This window comes from Phycodurus eques, chromosome 14 (assembly GCF_024500275.1).
Source record: "Phycodurus eques isolate BA_2022a chromosome 14, UOR_Pequ_1.1, whole genome shotgun sequence".
Lineage (NCBI taxonomy): Eukaryota > Metazoa > Chordata > Actinopteri > Syngnathiformes > Syngnathidae > Phycodurus > Phycodurus eques.
This window is the reverse complement of record NC_084538.1, coordinates 24,043,023-24,062,617: the sequence shown is the minus strand read 5'-3', so window position 1 is coordinate 24,062,617 and position 19,595 is coordinate 24,043,023. Positions and strand designations below refer to the sequence as shown.

At 44.3% G+C, this 19,595-nt stretch overlaps 1 protein-coding gene across 1 annotated transcript in view; it reads left to right on the top strand.

Annotated features, from left to right (window-relative positions):
* The window catches only part of setd3 (SET domain containing 3, actin histidine methyltransferase), a 122,339-nt gene extending 106,196 nt beyond the window's left edge, over window positions 1–16,143 (top strand). Inside the window, 6 exon segments of the mRNA XM_061695742.1 lie at window positions 386–552; window positions 6,800–6,885; window positions 15,268–15,425; window positions 15,520–15,651; window positions 15,653–15,724; window positions 15,726–16,143. Coding sequence (XP_061551726.1) covers window positions 386–552; window positions 6,800–6,885; window positions 15,268–15,425; window positions 15,520–15,651; window positions 15,653–15,724; window positions 15,726–15,845 — 735 coding nt within the window. The 3' untranslated portion in view covers window positions 15,846–16,143.
* The last annotated feature ends 3,452 nt before the right edge of the window (window positions 16,144–19,595 follow it).

Here is a 19,595-nt window from a genome sequence, read left to right as displayed (position 1 = left end):
GGTGTGAATGTGAGTGTGAATGTTTGTTTGCTTGTTTCTGTGTCCTGCGATTGGCTGGCGACCAGTTCAGGGTGTACCCCGCCTCTCGTCCAAAGTCAGCTGGGCTCGGCTGCAGCACGCCCGCGACCCTAGTGAGGAGAAGGGGTATGGAAAATGGATAGATGGAAGTGGACCTTTTGTGGGGGCATTAAAAAAACAAGTTAGCACACTTTGCTCACAACACTAGCAAGATGAATACAAACATAAAGCCAGGGCATTGACAGACGCCTCCGCTTTCACACCATTCTGCCGTGTCATGTGTAATAAGATTTGTTGTGCTTTTGAAGAAAGTGTTTTCTTCGGTTAAGATGAAGTCTGATTATGTGTTCTAATTACATCTGTGTAGATCTACATTTTTTATGGCACAAGATCCAATGCCGACTTTTTCGTCCATAACGGCTTCTTCTTCCAAGACAACATCCACGATCGGGTGAAGATCAAGCTGGGCATCAGTAAAAGTGAGAGGCTCTACGCCATGAAAGCAGAGGTGCTTGCACGTGCTGGTATCCCAGTGTATGTATACCTTTTGGTTTTTTGCCTCATTTAATTTTTGTCCCGTCTGTGAGTGGCAGTAAAATAATTCTAATATATACGAGGTACAAAGTCACCTATATACACATGAATACTGTGAGAAATATAATTAGAAAAGCAGTAGTAGGAATAAATATATTGACCTTTGTCCATGATGCTCATTTAACAGCTGAGGCAGTGGTCATGCTCACTAACACAGATTTGTGAACAATATTTGAGGCAAATGGGCTTTTTTGTATGGAGAAAAAGTTTTAGATCTTGGAGTCCAGTTCATGAAAAATGGGAGCAAAAACAAAAGTGTTGCATTTATATTTTTGTTCAGTATGGGTGTGGCCCAGTTTCTAATGGGGGGTGATCATGCTCTGCTTCATTACATGTTGGAATTCATAGATCCCTCAATTAACTGTATTAACCCAGTGTCACCAGCTCTCATGCCCCAGACCATGACACGCCCACCAACAGGCTTGATTGTTGGCAAGACACACTTGTCTTTTTACTCCTCACCAAATAAATTAATCTTTGTCTCATCAGTCCACAGGACATGATTCCAATAATCCATGTCCTTAGTCTGCTTGTTATCAGCAAACTGTTTACGGGCTTTCTTGGCCATCATCTTTAGCAGAGGCTTCCTTCTGGGATGACACCCATACAGCCCAATTTAATGCAGTGTGTGGGGTTTGGTCTGGCCCACTGACTGGCTGATCCTCCACGCCTTCAACCTCAAGTCTACAGCAATGCTGGCAACACTCACCTTCCAAAGACAACCTCTGGCTATGACACTGACACAAAGTCTAATTTCTTCAGTGTTGTCCCAAGAAAAGATATAAAATATTTACAGATTTGTATGGATTGTATTTACAGTGGGGGGAAAGAGTATTTGTACAGCCACCAATTGTGCAAGTTGTCTCACTTAAAAAGGCGAGAGGTCGATAATTTTCATCATAGGTACACTTCAACTGTGATAGACTGTGGGGAAAAAAATAAATTGTATATTATTGCAGAAAATAAACATTCAGACAATCAAAAAGTTAAACACAATACTTTGTAGTGAAATGTTTGCTTGCAATTACCAAGGTTAAACGTTTGCTGTAGTTCTTGACCAGGTTTGCAGATGCAGTAACGGGTATTTTGGCCCACTTTTCCATAGAGATCTTCTCTCGATCTGTCATGTTCTGGGGCTGTCTCTGGCCAACACAAACTTTCAACTCCCACCACATATTTTCTATTGGGTTGAGGTCTCCAGACTGGCTAAACCAATCCAGGACGTTGCAATGCTTCTTACGCAGGCAGGCCTTAGTTGCCCAGGCTGTGTGTTTGGGGTCATTGACATGCTGGAAGACCAAGCCACGTTCCCTCTTCAATGCTCTTACGGAAAGAAGGAGGTTTATGCCCAGAATCTCATGATACATGGTCCTGTTCATCCTCTCCTTTATACGGATCAATCGTCCTGTCTCCTTTGCAGAAAAGCAGCCCCAAAGCATGATGTTGTCCACTCCCATGCTTCACAGTACATATGGTGTTCTTGTGATACATCATGGGATCATCACTCTTCTTCCTCCAAACACAGTGAGTCGAATTTTGACCAAAACGTTAAATTTTGGTCTCATCTGACCAACATCGCATTCTCCCAATCATCTTTTGGATCATCCAGATGGTCACTGGCAAACCTTAAACCGGCCTGGATATGTGCTGGCTTAAGCAGGGGGGCCTTTCAGGTGCTGCAGGATTTGAATCCATGACGGCGTAGTGTTACAAATGGTAATGGTTTGTGACTGTGGTCCCAGCTCTCTTCAGGTCATTGACAAGGTCCCCCATGTAGTATTGGGCTGATCTCTGAGAGATTTTGCACGGAGCCCGAGGTCGAGGGAGATTGTCAGCCAATTTGTAGCGGGTTGGGCATTGAGAATCGAGAACTGATTGGAACCAGGACTAACATTCCGGTTCTCTCAGAATTGTTCAAATTAAAAAGTTTCGGTTCCCAGTATCGATACCTGCAGTTCACCGACCCCGAAGAAGAAAGCGGCAAAAACCACAGAGGAAGAATGCGCACAAAGACATGCTTGTGCCCAACGGCGGCGCTGAACAAAAGTGAGCCTTAACTGTTAAGATAAATAACCAGTCGCCTCAGTGCAACACACTTGGAATAAGATTATTATGTGCAAAGGAGGTTTTCACGATGTGTACAATTCTGATGTGCTCCCTCCCGCTACAAGCCTCACCCTACACAACGAGGAACTTCAGTGAAGTCGATTGGGTGAGTTCGAAAGAACAAAATACGTCTATGCCAACAGCAAGGCAGCTAACAAGTTGTACTCTTGCACTGATGGTTTTTAGTGTTTATTTTAGTCTTAAAACCAACATAAGAGCTGATGACAGACATAAAATAGAAATTATTTTACCATACTGGAAAGGAAGTAGAAACAGTCACATTACAAGCTTAACATTGAGCTAAAACTTCACCAAAGGTCAAACTAACAAGTTGAAATCACAATGAATTGGGACAAAATTCACATAAACGTTGTCTCCCAGTATCACAAACATTAACCTTGTGCCTTATCGGTGGGTAGGTAAAGGAATCGTTATCCAGAGCATTCGTGTTCTTGCCATTTAGTTTTCCCCTCGTTCTCACCGGTGTGAAGGCAAACCTGCCCCGCAGCTGGAGAGATGTTAGCCAGGAGGAAGAGAGAACCAAAAGCCAGAGTGAACAAAACCCAAGAGGAGGTGGGAGTCAAAAGGTTAAATACACCGGAGGTGTGTATAAGAGACGCAGAAACTGGGGAAGACCACACCCATCGACTACAATTTAGCCATACAAATAGTGTAAAAATCATGTATTCATATAAAAATACTCCTAACTTTGTTCTCTTAACCATAGATAAAGCATATAGAATGATTGTTTAAACTCTAGTCTTGGTAAATCAATTGCTTATTGTTCAATACAAATGTTCGTACTGTTCGGCTTCAAATCAAGACGAACAGTTCTCAAAGTCTCGCAGCTGGACCCTTAAATGTGACACGACACAGACATCAAGGCATACATTTGGAATATTTCTGCAAAGTTCATAAAATATTTAAACAAGACATTTATCTTCTGCTTAAAAAAAAACAGGTTTGCAGTAACTCTCAACCACCAGCAGGTGTCGAATGTTCCCAGTGGATCTTGCATGCTTTTCAAAGGCGCAAATAGTTCTTTGAACTTTATCTTGGCATGCTATGACCAGCGGATTTTCCAGACTTTTGGTCGGTATCTTGGGCCTGCGCACCAAAGGGGGTCTTTGATGACTGGAAGCCCAGATTTCTTGGGGAACTGTTAATTAGTTTAAGGTCCAGGTGACGTAACCAGGCATCCTTGTGGCCATCTTGAACAGCGGGGCAACTTGGAACAATGCAGTTTATCAAGTTTTTGTTGGTGGGGGGGGGGGGTTGCTATGACAACTGGCCCATAGTCACTACAATAACTATTTTAACAAGGCTATATTAACTTTTAGCTGAAACAATAAATGAATATAAAGTCAATTGGGTTAGTTCCACACACATTGCCTTTTAGTTCATAGGTTTGATATTGATACTGGTTATAAAGAACCCCAAGTCAATCTTTCATTTTTGTCTAGGCTGTTAAGAAAATAGATATTCGTTATTTGGATACCCCTTATTTAAACCATGCAAACATTTTTGACCCAGCCCCCTAAAATAATCAGAATCGAGAATCGTTTGGAATTGGAATCGAAATGAGGAATCAGGACCGGAATCTGTCAAATTCCAACGATGCACAATGTATGATGATGATGATGATGATGAAAATTACAGACCTTTCTCATCTTTTTTGAGTGGGACAACTTCCGCAATCAGTGGCTGTCCAAATACTTTTTCCCGACTGTGCTTCTATGAGATGCTGTAACTACAATCTTGTTTGATAAACACCTAACAATTCTCAAGTCTTAGATTCTCACAATTATAAATTTGTACCTGCGAAAATACAGCCACGTTTACACAAGTTGGGTGGGCATTTGAAAACGTCTTTGGATGACAACTGTTTCCCTATTCACTCTATAATTTGGGCCCATACCATGGACGCACACACCAACTTATGCAACTGTTGCAGAAAAAGACTCCAGCAAGACACACAGTCACATACACACACGCAAAACGTATTTGCCCCCTTCTCAAATTCTCAGGTTTTTGCATCGTTTCCCCACTTTGTTGAAGATCATCAAACAAACGTAAATATCAGACAAATATGACAAATGAACTTAAAATGTTGTTTTTCAATGATGATTTCATTTATTAAGGGGGAAGAAAACTATTATATGTTACCTGGCCCTGTGTGAAAAAGTAATGGCCCTCTAAAACTAATTACTGGTCGGGCCATCCTCAGCAGCAACAACTGAGATGAAGCGTTTTATATATCTGGCAATAAGTCTTTCACATCTCTGTGGATATATTTTGGCCCACTGTTCCTTGCACAATTGTTTGTATTCAGCAAAAATGGAAGGTTTTAGAGCATGAACAGCCTTTTTAAGGTCATGCCACTGCATTTCAATCGGATTTAAGTCTGGAGTTTGACTAGGCCAGTCCAAAGCCTTCATTCTGTTTTTTTAAGCCATTGAGAAGTTGACTTGCTTGTTTTGCAGAACCCAAGTGCGCTTCAACTTGAGGTTACAGACTAATGGCTGAACATTATATTTCAGGATTTTCTGTTAAAGAGTAGAATTCATGGTTCCATCAATTACAACAAGTTGTCCAGGTCCTGAAGGTGAAAAGCAGTCCAAGAGCCGCCACCATTTTTTACTGTTGGTAAGGTTTTCTTTTTCGGAAATGCTATGCTACATTTACAGCAGGTGCAAGGAGACACACACCTTCCAAAAAGCTCAACCTTTATCTCGTCAGCCCATGTAATATTCTCCCAAAAGTCTTGTGACTCATTGTGATGTTTTTTTTTTTTGCAAAAGTAAGATGAGCCTTTATGTTCTTTTCGCTGACATGGATGCCATTTTTCCCCAGTCTCTTCCTTATTGTTGTGTCATGAACACTGACTTTAACTGAGGCAAGGGAAGCCTGCAGTTCTTGACAAGTTGTCCTGAGTTCCTTTGTGGCATCCTGGATGAGTCATCGCTGTTCTCTTGGGGTAATCTTTGGAGGCCGGCCACTCCTCGGAAAGTTCACCACTGTTCCATGTTTTCTCCATGTAAGGATAATGGCTCTCCCTATGGTCCGCTGGAATCATAAAGCTTTAGAAATGGCTTTTGTAACCCTTTTCAGACTGATTGATGTCAATTACTTGATTTTTCGACTGTTCTGGATTTTCTTCGGATCGTGTCATTTTGTTGCAGCTTTTTTAGATGTTTTGTCCGACTTGATTTTGTCACGACATATTCTGTTTCAGTGATTTCTTGATTGAACCGGTCTGGAGATAACAAGGCTCGGGTGTAATCAGTGAAAATTCAGCAAAAATTGTGGTGAGCCACAATTAATTCATGTTTTAACAAGCAGGGTAATTACCTTTTCACACAGGGCCAGGTAACGTTGAATAGATTTTTTTTTTTTCCTTAAAAAATGAAATAATTATTTAAAAAGCAGCTTTTTAAGTTCACTTGGGTTATATTTTCTGATATTTACATTTGTTTGATGATTGAAGTGGGGAAACTATGCAAAAATATCTGAATTTGAGAAGTGGGGCCAATACTTTTCACGGCAGGGTACTTTTCATAAGTTTGCAGAACCAGCATTTTCTGAACATTTAAGTATTTAAGTAATTATGTTTTTTCTTCCAAAAGCATTTTTTCTATGTAAATGATGCTCCAATAAAAAAGGTAGGACAACTTTTAAAAGGCTAAAAAAAACTTAAAAAAAAAAAAAAACATCTGAATTGGCAAAACGGGAAAATGAGATTGGTTTCTATGTACAATGGCGGACTTTTCTTTAACTAGAAGTAAAATGAACAGAACAAGCATCTTAAAACAAAAAACATAAATCATGCTTGTTAATGCTCTTGTCTGGATTTATTCGAGATGCTTTCAGTCAAACCATAAATTATGTTGATGTAACTGAAATATCAATGGAATGCTTTGATGTGAGCTTTTTGTCAGGATATTTTACCTTTGTTGCCCTTCGTTGGAAGTTGTATTTATCTAATAATGAGTATGCAGATTTACAATTAGTATTCTGTCATATTCCGAATCAGTAGAATATTAATGATTGCATGAACTCTTATTTCTTTCATGATTTATAGGTCGTGTGTCTTTGCTCTGCACGCCAATGAATCCCCTGTTTCAGCACAGCTTCTTGCTTTTTTGAGAGTTTTCTGCATGACAGAGGGTAAGTAAAGCACACACTAACATGGAAAATTCTGATTGGGTCTGGTTTCGCTCTAAACACTAGTGTTTATGAACTCCTTAGTCTGTTGATTTCCACACAGCTCAGGGGAGATTTTGTCTCGCTCCTTTTAACAGAAACTCCATGAATCCTTAAAGTTTCTTGGCAACTCAAAGCTTCAGCTCCCCTCAGAGGTTATTGGATTCGCGCTCTGGACTCTAAAGGCCTCTTTATACTCCCACGCTCGCGCGGCTGACAACGCCCGCATTGCATCACGTGACCGACGAATTGGCCCATGCAGCCCCTTTGCGTAGCTTGACGCGCACACGGCAAAAATGGTTGCTGCTCGTGGAACGCCGTGGAGATCTCTCATGATTGGTCACATGCTGTGATGACGTACTCAGCGTGCCCCTTGGTTCTACATACCATCTACGCCGTTGCCTACTTGATCGATTTTGCAGGATAATTAAACGTATCATCTGGTCATCGAGGTCCCTTTGTTCTAGCAGACACTATTCCACGGTCGCCATTGTTGTTGCGTTGTTCCTTGTTACTGAAAGGAAAGTAAAAACGCCTACCGGAAATGACCCAAAAAATGCAGCGGAAACTCCACCCTGTGGCGTCCTAGCCAATACCAGCCGTAGCGACACTGGAGGTGAACTGCAGTACATTTTCAAAACTGCACGTGTGGGTTGCGCTCGAGTATGAAGGAAAACAGCCGCAGTGACGTCAGCGCGGTTGCCACCCGCACGAGTATGAAGAAGCCTTAACACTCCATGACTTTAATATACTTCTTAATGAGCCAGTCTTTTGTTGTCACGGCAGTATGGTTTGGGGTCATTGTCATCCTTGAAGATCCATTCAGGACCGATTTTCAGTGTTCTTGCTGAGGAGAGGAAGTTTGAATCCACCTCCGTGTAGTGACTGTGTGGATGGTTTTCTTTGAGCCGTACCTTTTTTTTTCCCCCACCTTTCCATCCTCAAAACGCAGTGAGTTAAGTCGATGCCAAATGGTTTCATCTGATCACGGAATTTTCTCCAGTCTTCTCTGAGTCATTCAGATGTTCACAAGCAAACTTAAGGTACATGTGTCTTGACTCGGGTCCCAATTGCTTTCAGATCATTAACAGGTTCCTCCTGCGTAAGGCTGCTCCCCCACCTTTCTAATGATCATGCTCACTCCACGACGCAAGATCTCGCATGGAGTTCCAGACTCAGGGCAATTGATTGTTGTTTTGTATTTTGCACTTTTAAATAATGATGGCAATAGTTGTCACCATCTCACCAAGCTGCTGGTTTTGTAACCCATTTCACCCCTGTTTAGGTCTTTTTAGGTCTACAACTTTGTTTCTGAAGTCTTTTAACAGCACTTTTCGTTCTTTCCCATGGTGGTATAGAGATTGAAAGTTAATTGATTGTGTGCAACATGGGCACTCGGCAATCTGCCGGAGCCAGTATTCTGGCAAAGTTGTTGGGGAGCAAATACTTAAATACTTACTCAGTACAATACATGATATTTCATAATGTGTGTTATTTATGCATTTTTACTGATATTTCTATTGCCATGACCAGTAATCAACCACAAAAATGGTTAATTTCATTCAGCAACTTACAAATTCACAGAGGGTGAAATACAGTAATTATTCTCCCAATGTTGAAATGTTTGAATTTGTCGACCAAAATCTTTCTCAATTGAAAACATTGCTTATTTATGTCATGTTATGGACTGAACTTGATTAAAATGTCATGGAGACTCGAAAAGTAGATTTAAATCGAGTCCCACCACTAATATTTTTATGTTGGACTGAAATCAAATTTAAATCACAATTTCCTGAAATTGTTGAGTTGATCATGATTACTAGTTGCACCATTATCTTGATTAATTATTGTTAAATGTGATTGTTTTTAAATCAGTTCATTTCTCTACTTAAATTACATTTGTAGCGATATGGGTTAAATAAAAATGTAATTAATTGAGGAGAAAAGAATGAGCTGGAAGCGACGCCTACGTCACTTCCGGTTTATCGTAATTTTAAATTACAACGTTAGAAATCAAGCTATTTTATATATAAGCGGGGCACCACATCGCTTTTTATGTGGATAAAATGTAGGACAAGCGACAAGAAACCTTTTTTATCAGTCTCGTAATCTGAAGGTTGCTACACTTCAGAAAACTTTGATAAAGAGTTCTAGACTTCCAGAGGTTTTTTTTCCTCAAACCCAAACACACACAACAATGCAGGTAGTGAATTTTATGGAAAATTTTATGTACTAACATGGGGAATCTACAGGGGAAAAACACAAAACAAACAAAGTACAGATGAACATTGGCAAAGGAAACTGATTTGTGATGTGAGATTGATAGAATGAGCGTGTAGTGAAATGCATATAGGTGGGGATTCCTGTTCTCGTTAATTTAAACTCAAATATGCACTAATCTGGACTTTCAGAAGACCACAATGTTGGACTAACTTGTCTTGAACATGTTTGAGGATGGCGGGTCAAGCTTCTGAGTTTTCGGCCGGCCCAGTCCACACCGGGAACAGATGGATTTGGTGGAAAGGAAGAAGAAAAAAAGGACAGCAAAAAGTTCCTAGGCAGGACGTCAGGAGCCTGGGGTGTCTCGGCTCGCAAGACGTTCGGAACGGGCGCGTTGTGGCCGCTTCTGTTCCGTCGGTGTGAGCTCAGGCCCCCAAAGGTTAGGTCGGGGCGCTTACAGCAGACATGCCCAAAGTCCGGCCCCCGGGCCAAATCCGGCCCGTGTTCATATTTCCACTGGCCCGAAGCCTCTGTCATAAAACCAATAATATGTGGCCCGGCAGTACAAAATACACGCGCAATTTTACATTTCACCACAGGATGGCAGTAAACTTGTGGCTGAACTCTCGCGGGGCCGTTTTGCTCATGATCTGTTTTTTGCCCATTTCTAAAATGGCAACTGGAAGTAAGAAAAGGAAAGTTGATAGCGAGGGCCGACGTTTCCAGGACAAATGGAAGTCTGAATATTTTTTCACTGAGTTTCGAAACAACTGCGTCTGCCTAATTTGCCAAGAGACTGTGGCTGTGTTCAAGGAGTTCAATATAAAGAGGCACGACCAGACGGAACATGCTAATTACGACAAGTTAACTGGGAACGAACGCAGTGAAAAATGGAAGCAACTGGAAGCTGGTTTAACGGCACAGCGACACTTTTTCACAAGAGCCAGTGAGTCGAATGAAAATACAACAAAGGCACGCTATGAGGTGGCAACGCTGATTGCCAAGCACTGCAAACCTTTTACTGAGGGTGAATTTATTAAAGACTGTGATGAAAATGGTGGAGAACATTTGTACTGAGAAAAAGTAACAGTTCGCCAATGTTTTCCTGGCTCGTAGCACTGTGATATTAATATCTTCTGATATTAAGAGACAGTTGGACGCAAAAGGAGTGGAGTTTGAATTTTTTTCGTGGGCCTGTGACGAAAGCACGGATGCATCCGACAGCGCTCAGTTACTGATTTTTTTTAGAGGAGTGGACAGTGAAATGAACGTGCGTGAAAAGCTACTTGACCTCCAGAGCCTTAAGGACCAAACAAGAGGGAAATATTTATTTGCTTCTGTTTGTTCCGCCGTACATGACATAAAATTAAAGTGGAATAAAATCACGGGGATTATTACGGATGGCGCACCTGCCATGGTTGGCGAGCACAGTGGATTATCAACCCGAGTGTGTAACAAAGAAAGCGAAGAAGGAGGTAAAGCTATAAAACTCCATTGTATTATTCACCAAAAAGTTAAATGTGCCAAACCGTTTCCGTGGATCTCGGTGACGTTCCAGTCCATCTGCAGCTGGAGCTCATTGAGCTGCAGTGTGACACAGAGTGTCGCAGCCGGTACCGACGACTCCCTCTTGTCAACTTTTACCAGCAGCTGGATAAAGACAGGTTCCAAGAGATTCGTACATTTGCTAAGAAAATGTTGAGCTTGTTTGGCTCGACATACTTGTGAGAAGACATTCTCAGTCATGAACATGAATAAGAACCGCGTGAGGACAAGACTAAGTGACTCCCACCTGCGTGACATCTTGCGCATTAAAACCACCGCTTTTGAGCCAGACCTGCCCCATTTACTGCAGTCGAGATCTCAGTATCACCCTTCACATTAATGCAAACATGTTGTTTGTTGATTCTGATGAATAAAGTTTGAGTCAAATTTGATAAAAATACTTTATTTTGCATTTCATTAATTTTTATTTTAACCTTCATTTATCCAGGTCAAGCAGTTATAAGATCTACCTAGCAGCAGACAGCATAGTAAAACAGTAAAATAAAAATACAAAAAAGCATTCCCCTCGTCGGCAGCATGTAAAATTAATGCTGGCCCGCATGACAATTTTTTTACGGCAATGTGGCCCCTGAGCCAAAAAGTTTGGGCACCCCTGGCTTACAGGATGCGCTGCAGTCGGGGATTCTCCGACGTGTCCTCGTCACCTCGTGGTGAGGTGTGCGTCCTGCCTGGGCCAATCCTCGGCAAGTTGGTCGGGTGAGACAAGAGCTTCTCAGAGAGCATAGCTCTGGCCTTTTTATGGCCGAAGCGAGCCAGAAGGGGGTGGTTTGCCCCCCTCCCACCTTCCTTTTTCACCTTCGGGACCAAAAGGCGAGCTGGACACCCTCTCAGTGTTCATTTCTCATTTTGGTATTATTTCGTGGTTTAATACCCATCCATCCATCCATCCATTTTCGACCGCTTGTCCGAGGTCGGGTCGCGGGGGCAGTAGCTTTAGCAGGGACGCCCAGACTTCCCTCTCCCCAGCCACTTCCTCCAGCTCTTCCGGGAGGATCCCGAGGCGTTGTTCCTAGGCCAGCCAAAAGATGTAGTCTCTCCAGCGTGTCCTGGGTCGTCCCCGGGGTCTCCTCCCGGTAGGACGTGCCCGGAACACCTCACCGGCGAAGTGTCCGGGAGGCATGCGAATCAGATGCCCCAGCCACCTCATCTGAAAAGGCTTCCGTTTTTGCTCGTTTTCCCATAATATGACCCAACGTTTTTTTTTGCGAAACTCTGGTAAAGCCATTAAATCCACCCATGTCCAATCGAGATTATTATTTCAAACGTTTTCGATTGCTTAAACACCAGCGCTACTATTGTACAATTGAAGCTTTGTGTTTTTATTTTTAACCAATTTTCAGATTTACCACAAAGTGCTTAGAAGCTCTACTACTGGACGGCGCTGCATTGCTACAGCAATACCACCATCCTCCGTCACCTTGTCACGATTTAAACTGACAACACATTTCAGTAACCACAGTTACTTAATGGATCTCTTTTGCAAAGTGGAGTTTATTAATTATTTGCTTGTCTATTTTAAATCACTTTGGGTTTTATTTACAAAAACCTCATTCTTTTTTTTTTTTTTCAAAAATGTTTCTTTTGAAAACATTTTTGTTTTGAACTTTTTCTGCTTTGCCTCCTCTGCCAAAGCTAACGTCATTGGAAGAATTAATTAATTCACACGCCTAAGTATAAGTACATTAAACCTTTTACCAAAGTTTAGTAACATTTATTTGAATCAGCTAAAGTCTTAAATTGCATCCACAAATATAATGGACTTGCAGCAATAGCATAACACACAGTCAAATCAATTTGATTAACTATATAAATTAGTTTCAAATTAGCCGGCACGGTGAACGACTGGTTAGAGCGTCTGCCTCACAGTTCTGAGGACCGGGGCTCAATCCCCGGCCCCGCTTGTGTGGAGTTTGCATGTTCTCCCCATGCCTGCGTGGGTTTTCTCCAGGCACTCCGTTTTCCTCCCACATCCCAAAAACATGCATTAATTGGGGACTCTAAATTGCCCGTGGGTGTGACTACAAGTGCGAACGGTTGTTTGTTTGCATGTGCCCTGCGATTGGCTGGCAACCAGTTCAGGGTGTACCCCGCCTCCTGCCCGATGATAGCTGGTATAGGCTCCAGTAAGCCTGCGACCCGGATGAGGAGAAGCGGCTCAGAAAATGGATGAAAATGGAAACTTGACGCACCGCTCAAACGAGCTTACATTATAAACCATTCAGTTGTGTACCGCGTGCAGCTTACTGCACACGCAACACAATTATGGTAGAACTTGTAAAAAGTCACAGCTATGGTGACAGTCTCGACACGTTAACACGGCTTGTAAGTAACCTTACTAAAGACATCGTCCCAGCCTATGCAGAATCTGTTCAAGATGCTAACCTTGAAGCCCTCAATAGCAACAAGGCACAACTTATGAGTGACGCCGAGCGCAAAACCTTAACAGATAAAAAATCTCACTCGAACGCACCGTTTCATAGTTGTAAACTTAGTGTCAGATCTAAAATGGAGTGATGTGGAAGAAAACAGAATTAGACTCAAACTAGAAGCTGAACAGCAACAACAAATCAACTTTAACGCCACAGCTAACAGAGTCCAACACTCGTTTAAACCTTGCACAAGCCCGCCTCCTTGATGTTGAAACTCAACTTGAGATGCTCAAAGAAGAATGCTCTAAAAGCGTTGACTACTCATGTAAACTCATGTCACAATTGACAGTACTAGAATCTGACATGCGCTGTCTGCAAAAGCTAAAGCTAGAACAGGAAGCCGAGAGAACACTTGTTCGACAGGAATTACAGACAAGCCCGCGAATTGTCAACCGGCAACAATTCTTCCTACAGCAAATGCTGTCTTATGACATCAATGAACGCACACCTGTCAGTCTGCCTCCTAGGAACGACAAATCAGAGCTTGGTTCCGACCTCCCTGGGATACAGTCAACGCCTCCTGCCACTTCGCAACACCCTTTTCCGACCCTGGCACCGCCAAGCCGGGAGCCCGCCTCAAAGATGCCCCTGTGGTTGTCCCTTATCCTGGCATCTCTCTACGAGTATGATCTTAAAAGACTGAGACAGAATTGCGCGCAACATTCCGAGATTCAAACCTAAATCTGACGGTTCACACGACATAGCCGCGTACCTTAACGACATTGACTTTTACCTTAAACGATGTCCTGGTGCTACTACGGACTCCCTTTCAAAACTTTTAGCGTAACAATTATTAGCAGTTAGTATTTTTGAGCAGACCTATTTCAAAATAGTACTTGTTCACAAGCAACACTGTTAAATCCTTTTTGATTTGCCTTTGTGTTTTCTGTACTCAGGATGCTCTATTGCTATAGCTTTGTTTTAGCAACTGTCATTCAAAATTGTACTACTGTAAGATTCTCCACTTGGTTGAGGCCCAGGCTTAAAATACCTTACGCCTTGTTTCTCTTGTAGTGGATTTCCGGGTGTCTGTGTCATCGAGCAGGAACAAAGGCATAATTTGAGACAGTCTTTCGGGTTAGTTAGGTTAATTGAGAAGCCTACATGTCATAAACAGCTGTTTTCAGTATCAAATCATCTTTATTTTCCAAGTATGTCAAAAAAACATTTGTCTCCAGTAGTTGGAGCCGCACTAGTACGACAATAGACAAAAAGTACTTTTGAGACATAAAAAAAAAACACACTACGGAGAATCACTGAGCAATGAAATGTTACCGGTAATGCTGATACAATTACAGTTGTGAAAATGATGCAGAGTCCATTGGCAATTTAATGGCAAGAGGGAAGAAGCTGTTGGAATTTTTGCTTGTTTAGTTTGCATTGATCGATACCGCCTACCTGAGGGAAGGAGCTGGAAGAGATGGTGACCAGGATGTGGAGGGTCCAATAGGATTTTGCATGCTCTTGTCTTAGTTCTGGCAGCGTGCAATCCTTCAAGGGTGGGTAGGGGGGTACAGACGATTCTTCCAGCAGTCGTGATTGTCTGTTGCAGTTGGAGTTTGTCCTTTTTTGTAGCGGCACCAAACCAGACTGTGATGGATGAACACAGGCCTGATTCGATGACCGCTGTGTAGAACTGCCTCAACAGCTCGTGTGGCAGGCCGTGGTTCCTCAGAAACCGCAGGAAATACATCCTCTGCTGGGCCTTTTTGAGGATTGAGTTGATGTTGATCTCCCACTTCAGGTCCTCAGAGGCTGTAGTTCCCAGGAACTTAAAAGGTCTCGACGGTTGACACAGGTCAGTTGGACAGTGTGAGGGGCAGCTGTGGTGAAGGATGCATCCTGAAGTCCACGATCATCTCCAGTCTTGAGCGTTTTCAGCTCCAGGTTATGTCGGCCGCACCAAAGCTCCAACTGCTCCACTTCCTGTCGATATGCAGACTCTTCGACAGCACGAAAGCTTTGACTTTGTGGACAGAACACCTGCAATCACAGGGCGAACATGCAAATTCACCCACAGAAAAGGGAGATTCTAACCAATTTTGAACCTGCTTGCTTGCCGTGTTATTTGTGGACCTCCATTCTTTAATAGTAGTTTTACTCTTGGACTTCTGATTTTGTTTTATTACAGAAGAACTGAAAGACTACCTTGTGGGAGACTCCATCAATAAGATTTTAAACCTGAGCAACCTTGATTACCCAGTTAGCTGGGAGAATGAAATCAAATTGTGGACTTTTCTGGAGACCAGAGTCACGCTGCTGCTCAAAAACTATAAAAGTACATCCGAGGTCAGAATGATTTTTTAAATATGTAATACAGGGTACCTTTTCTTCACATTTGAATGCCTTTGTCTATTGATGACTTCTGCATTATGTATTTCAGGAGGACAGTAACCTGCTACAGCAACCTGATCTATCGCCTCATGCTCGTGTGGCAATCCAGCTCCGCCTAGCTGAAAAGCAGATCCTGCTGAAATCACTGGCCAGTGGAGAAGCCAAACATGTGCATTTTGAAAAAAAAAGTGGCAGAGGGCACGCCTTTGCCTTGCTCTGACAATGGTGGCATGGCTTCATGTGAGAATACTACTTGCAAAGCTTCCCATCATGTTGCACAAGGTGGAGACGTTTGGGAAGGGCAAGGAGTTTGAGTTGGAGAAGCACTGTATCTCTGATTGGAGAGTTTGTGTGCAAGATGGAGACGAAAGCTAATAGATACCCAGTGCAAGAATAGAGATTTAGATTAGCAATAATGATGATTTAGTTCACAATATGTGACCCAGAACAATAAAGAATCAATACGTAAACAAGGATAAGAAGTATAAATCTGTCATCGAAACCAACAAAAATTTCAAAGCCAATGTTGAGTTAATAAATTCCGCTATACTGCCACAGTTCATGGTATTTATTTTGCTATTTTTATTTGTGTGTGTGTGTGTGTGTTAGACAAATGACTCAGAAATATTGACACTCAGTCTGATTTGCAATAAAAAATAGTCTATGCATTTGACATTTGCTGTAGTTTTACTTTTTAAGTGTGGGTTTTCATGTCATGTCATCTCATAGTTCTGAGGTCATGGGTTCAAATCTGGGCTTTGGCCCCTCTGTGGGGAGTTTGCATGTTGTTCTCATGCGCGTGTGTTTTTTCTGCGGGTACTCCGGTTTCCTCCCACATTCCAAAAACATGCATGTTAGTTTAATTGAAGATTCTGAATTTTTCTTAGGTGTGAATGAGAGTGTGAATGTTTGTCTGTATGTGGCCTGTAATTGGTTGGCACAAATAGACATTCATTCACACACACTATTTGTGCCCTGTAATTGGTTGGCCCCTCCATATATAAGCCGTTACTTTATTGTGGTGGAGGGGTTTGTGTGTCCCTGTGAGCCTGCACCCATGGGGCCCGGGCGGGCACAGCCCGAAAGGGTAACGTGGGTCCCCCTTCCCATGGGCTCACCACCTGTGGGAGGGGCCATAGCGGTCGGGTGCAGTGCGAGCTGGGCGGTGGCCGAAGGCAGGGACCTTTGCGATCCGATTCCCGGCTACAGAAGGTGGCTCAAGGGACGTGGAATGTCACCCCTCTGGCAGGGAAGAAGCCTGAGCTGGTGTGTGAGCTCGAGAAGTTCTGACTAGATCTAGTTGGACTCGCCTCCACACACAGCTTGGGCTCTGGTACCAGTCCTCTCGAGAGGGGTTGGACTCTCTTCCACTCTGGTTGAGGTCACCGAGCAGGTGTGGGTATACTTATTGCCCCCCGGCTCGGCGCCTGTACGTTGGGGTTCACCCTGGTGGACGAGAAAGTAGCCTCCCTCCGCCTTCGGGTGGGAGGACGAGTCCTGATTGTTGTTTGTGCCTATGCACCAAACAGCAGTTCAAAGTACCCACCCTTCTTGGAGTCCTTGGAGGGGGTGCTGGAGAGCGCTCCCACTGTGGACTCCATCGTTCTGCTGGGGGACTTCAATGCTCACGTGGGCGTGATTGGGAGGAACGCCCCCCCACCCCCCCCCCCGATGAGAACCCGAGCGGTGTTTTGTTATTGGACTTCTGTGCTCATCACGGATTTTCCATTACGAACACCATGTTCGAGCATAAGGGTGTCCACACGTGCACTTGGCACCAGGACACCCGAGGTCGCCGTTCGATGTTCGACTTTGTGGTCGTGTCATCGGACTTGCGGCCGCATGTCTTGGACCCTCTGGTAAAGAGAGGGGCAGAGCTGTCAACTGGTAGTGAGTTGGCTTGACACCAACGGTGAGGGATGCCGTCAAGATGAAGAAGCACTCCTATTGGGCCTTTTTGGCCTTTGGGACTCCTGAGGCAGCTGATGGGTACCGGCTGGCCAAGCGGAATGCATCTTTGGTGGTCACTGATGCAAAAACCCGGGCATGGGAGTAATTCGGTGAAGCCATGGAGAAAAACCTCCGGACAGCTTCGAGGAAATTCTGGTCCATCATCCGGCATCTCAGGAGGAGGAAGCAGTGCACCACCAACAATGTGTATAGTGGGGATGGGGCGCTGCTGACCTCGACTCGGGACGTTGTGAGCCGGTGGGGAGAATACGTCGAAGACCTCTCAATTCCACTGACACGCGTTCCCATGAGGAAGCAGAGTCTGGGTTCTCTGAGGCAGGCTCTCCTATCTCTTGGGTTGGCCTTGCCACCGAGGAGCTTTTTAACCACCTCGGTGACAAGGCCCCGCGGGTGGATGAGATTCGCCCAGAGTGCCGAAAGGCTCTGGATGTTGTGGGGCTATCCTAGTTGACACGCCTCTGCAACATCGCGTGGACATCGGGGACAGTGCCTCTGGATTGGCAGACTGGGGTGGTGGTGGTCCCCCTTGGGGGACCGGAGGGTGTTTTCCAACTACAGAGGGATCACACTTCTCAGCCTCCCTGGTAAGGTCTATTCAGAGGTGCTGGAGAGGAGGGTCCGTCGGGAAGTCGAATCTCAGATTCAGGAGGAGCAGTGTGGTTTTTGTCCTGGCCGTGGAACAGTGGACCAGCTCTGTCAGGTTCAATCAACCTAGAACATTTAATAAACAATAAACAAGAAAGGAAGACAAGAGATGTTTTTTATACTCGCGAGGAGAACGATTAAGAGTTGTTCGCAGTTACAAACTCCTACCGCTCTGAACACTCTGTTGATCCCTCTCTTTTTATTTTCTTAGGGCGGTTCCTAGTTACACAGCTGTTGTTGCTATAAAGTTGGGGGAGCACATAGCAGCAACGTGTAAACAGACTCACAGACAACTTCAATACACATGATACAAACAACATTATACTGCTAAATGCATGCTTTGAAATAGGATTAGAGTAAACATGAGATAACATATATACTTTTATTCTGACACTCTACACCCTCGGCAGGATCCTCGAGGGTGCATGGCAGTTCGCCCAACCAGTCTACATGTGTTTTGTGGACTTGGAAAAGGCGTTCGACCTTGTCCCTTGGGGGGTCCTGTGGGGGCTGCTTCGGGAGTATGGGGTACCTAACCCCCTGATACGGGGTGTTTGCTTGCTGTACGACCGAATTCAGAGTTTGGGCCGCATATCCGGCAGTAAGTCGGACTCGTTTCCGGTGAGGGTTGGACTCCACCAAGGCTTCCCTTTGTCACAGATTCTGTTCATATCTTTTATGGACAGAATTTCAAGGCACAGCCGAGGCGTAGAGGGGGTCCGGTTTGGTGGCCTCAGTATTGCATCTCTGCTTTTTGCAGATGATGTGATTCTGTTGGCTTCATCAGGCCGTGATCTCCAACTCTCACTGGAGGACTTCGCAGCAGTGTGTGAAGCAGCTGGAATGAGAATACACACCTCCAAATCTGAGACCATTGTCCTCAGTCGGAAAAGGGTGGCGCGCCCTGTCCAGGTCGGGGATGAGATCCTGCCCCAACTGGGGGAGAATGGAACGGGAGATTGACAGGCAGATCGGTGCAGCGTCTGCAGTGGTGCAGACTTTGTATCGTGGGTCGTGACCGAAAGAACAAGATCGCGGATAAAAGCGACCGAAATTAGTTTCCTCCGCAGGGTGTCCGGGCACACCCTTAGAGATAGGGTGAGAAGCTCTGTTATCCGGGAGGATATCAGAGTAAAGCCGCTGCTCTTCCGCTTTGAGAGGAGCCATATGAGGTGGCTGGGGCATTCTGATGCCTCACGGACGCCTCCCCGGTGAGGTGTTCCAGGCACGTCCCCACCGGGAAGAGACCCTGGGGACGACCCAGGACACGCTGGAGAGACTACATCTTTTGGCTGGCCTGGGAACGCCTCGGGATCCCCTCGGAAGAGCTGGAGGAAGTGGCTGGGGAGAGGGAAGTCTGGGCGTACCTGCTAAAGCTACTGCCCCCACGACCCGACCTCGGATAAGCGGTAGAAAATGGATGGAAGGATGGATAATTGGTTGGCAATCAATCAAGGGTGTACGCTGCCTATTGCCCAAAGTCAGCTGGGATAGATGACAATTACACAC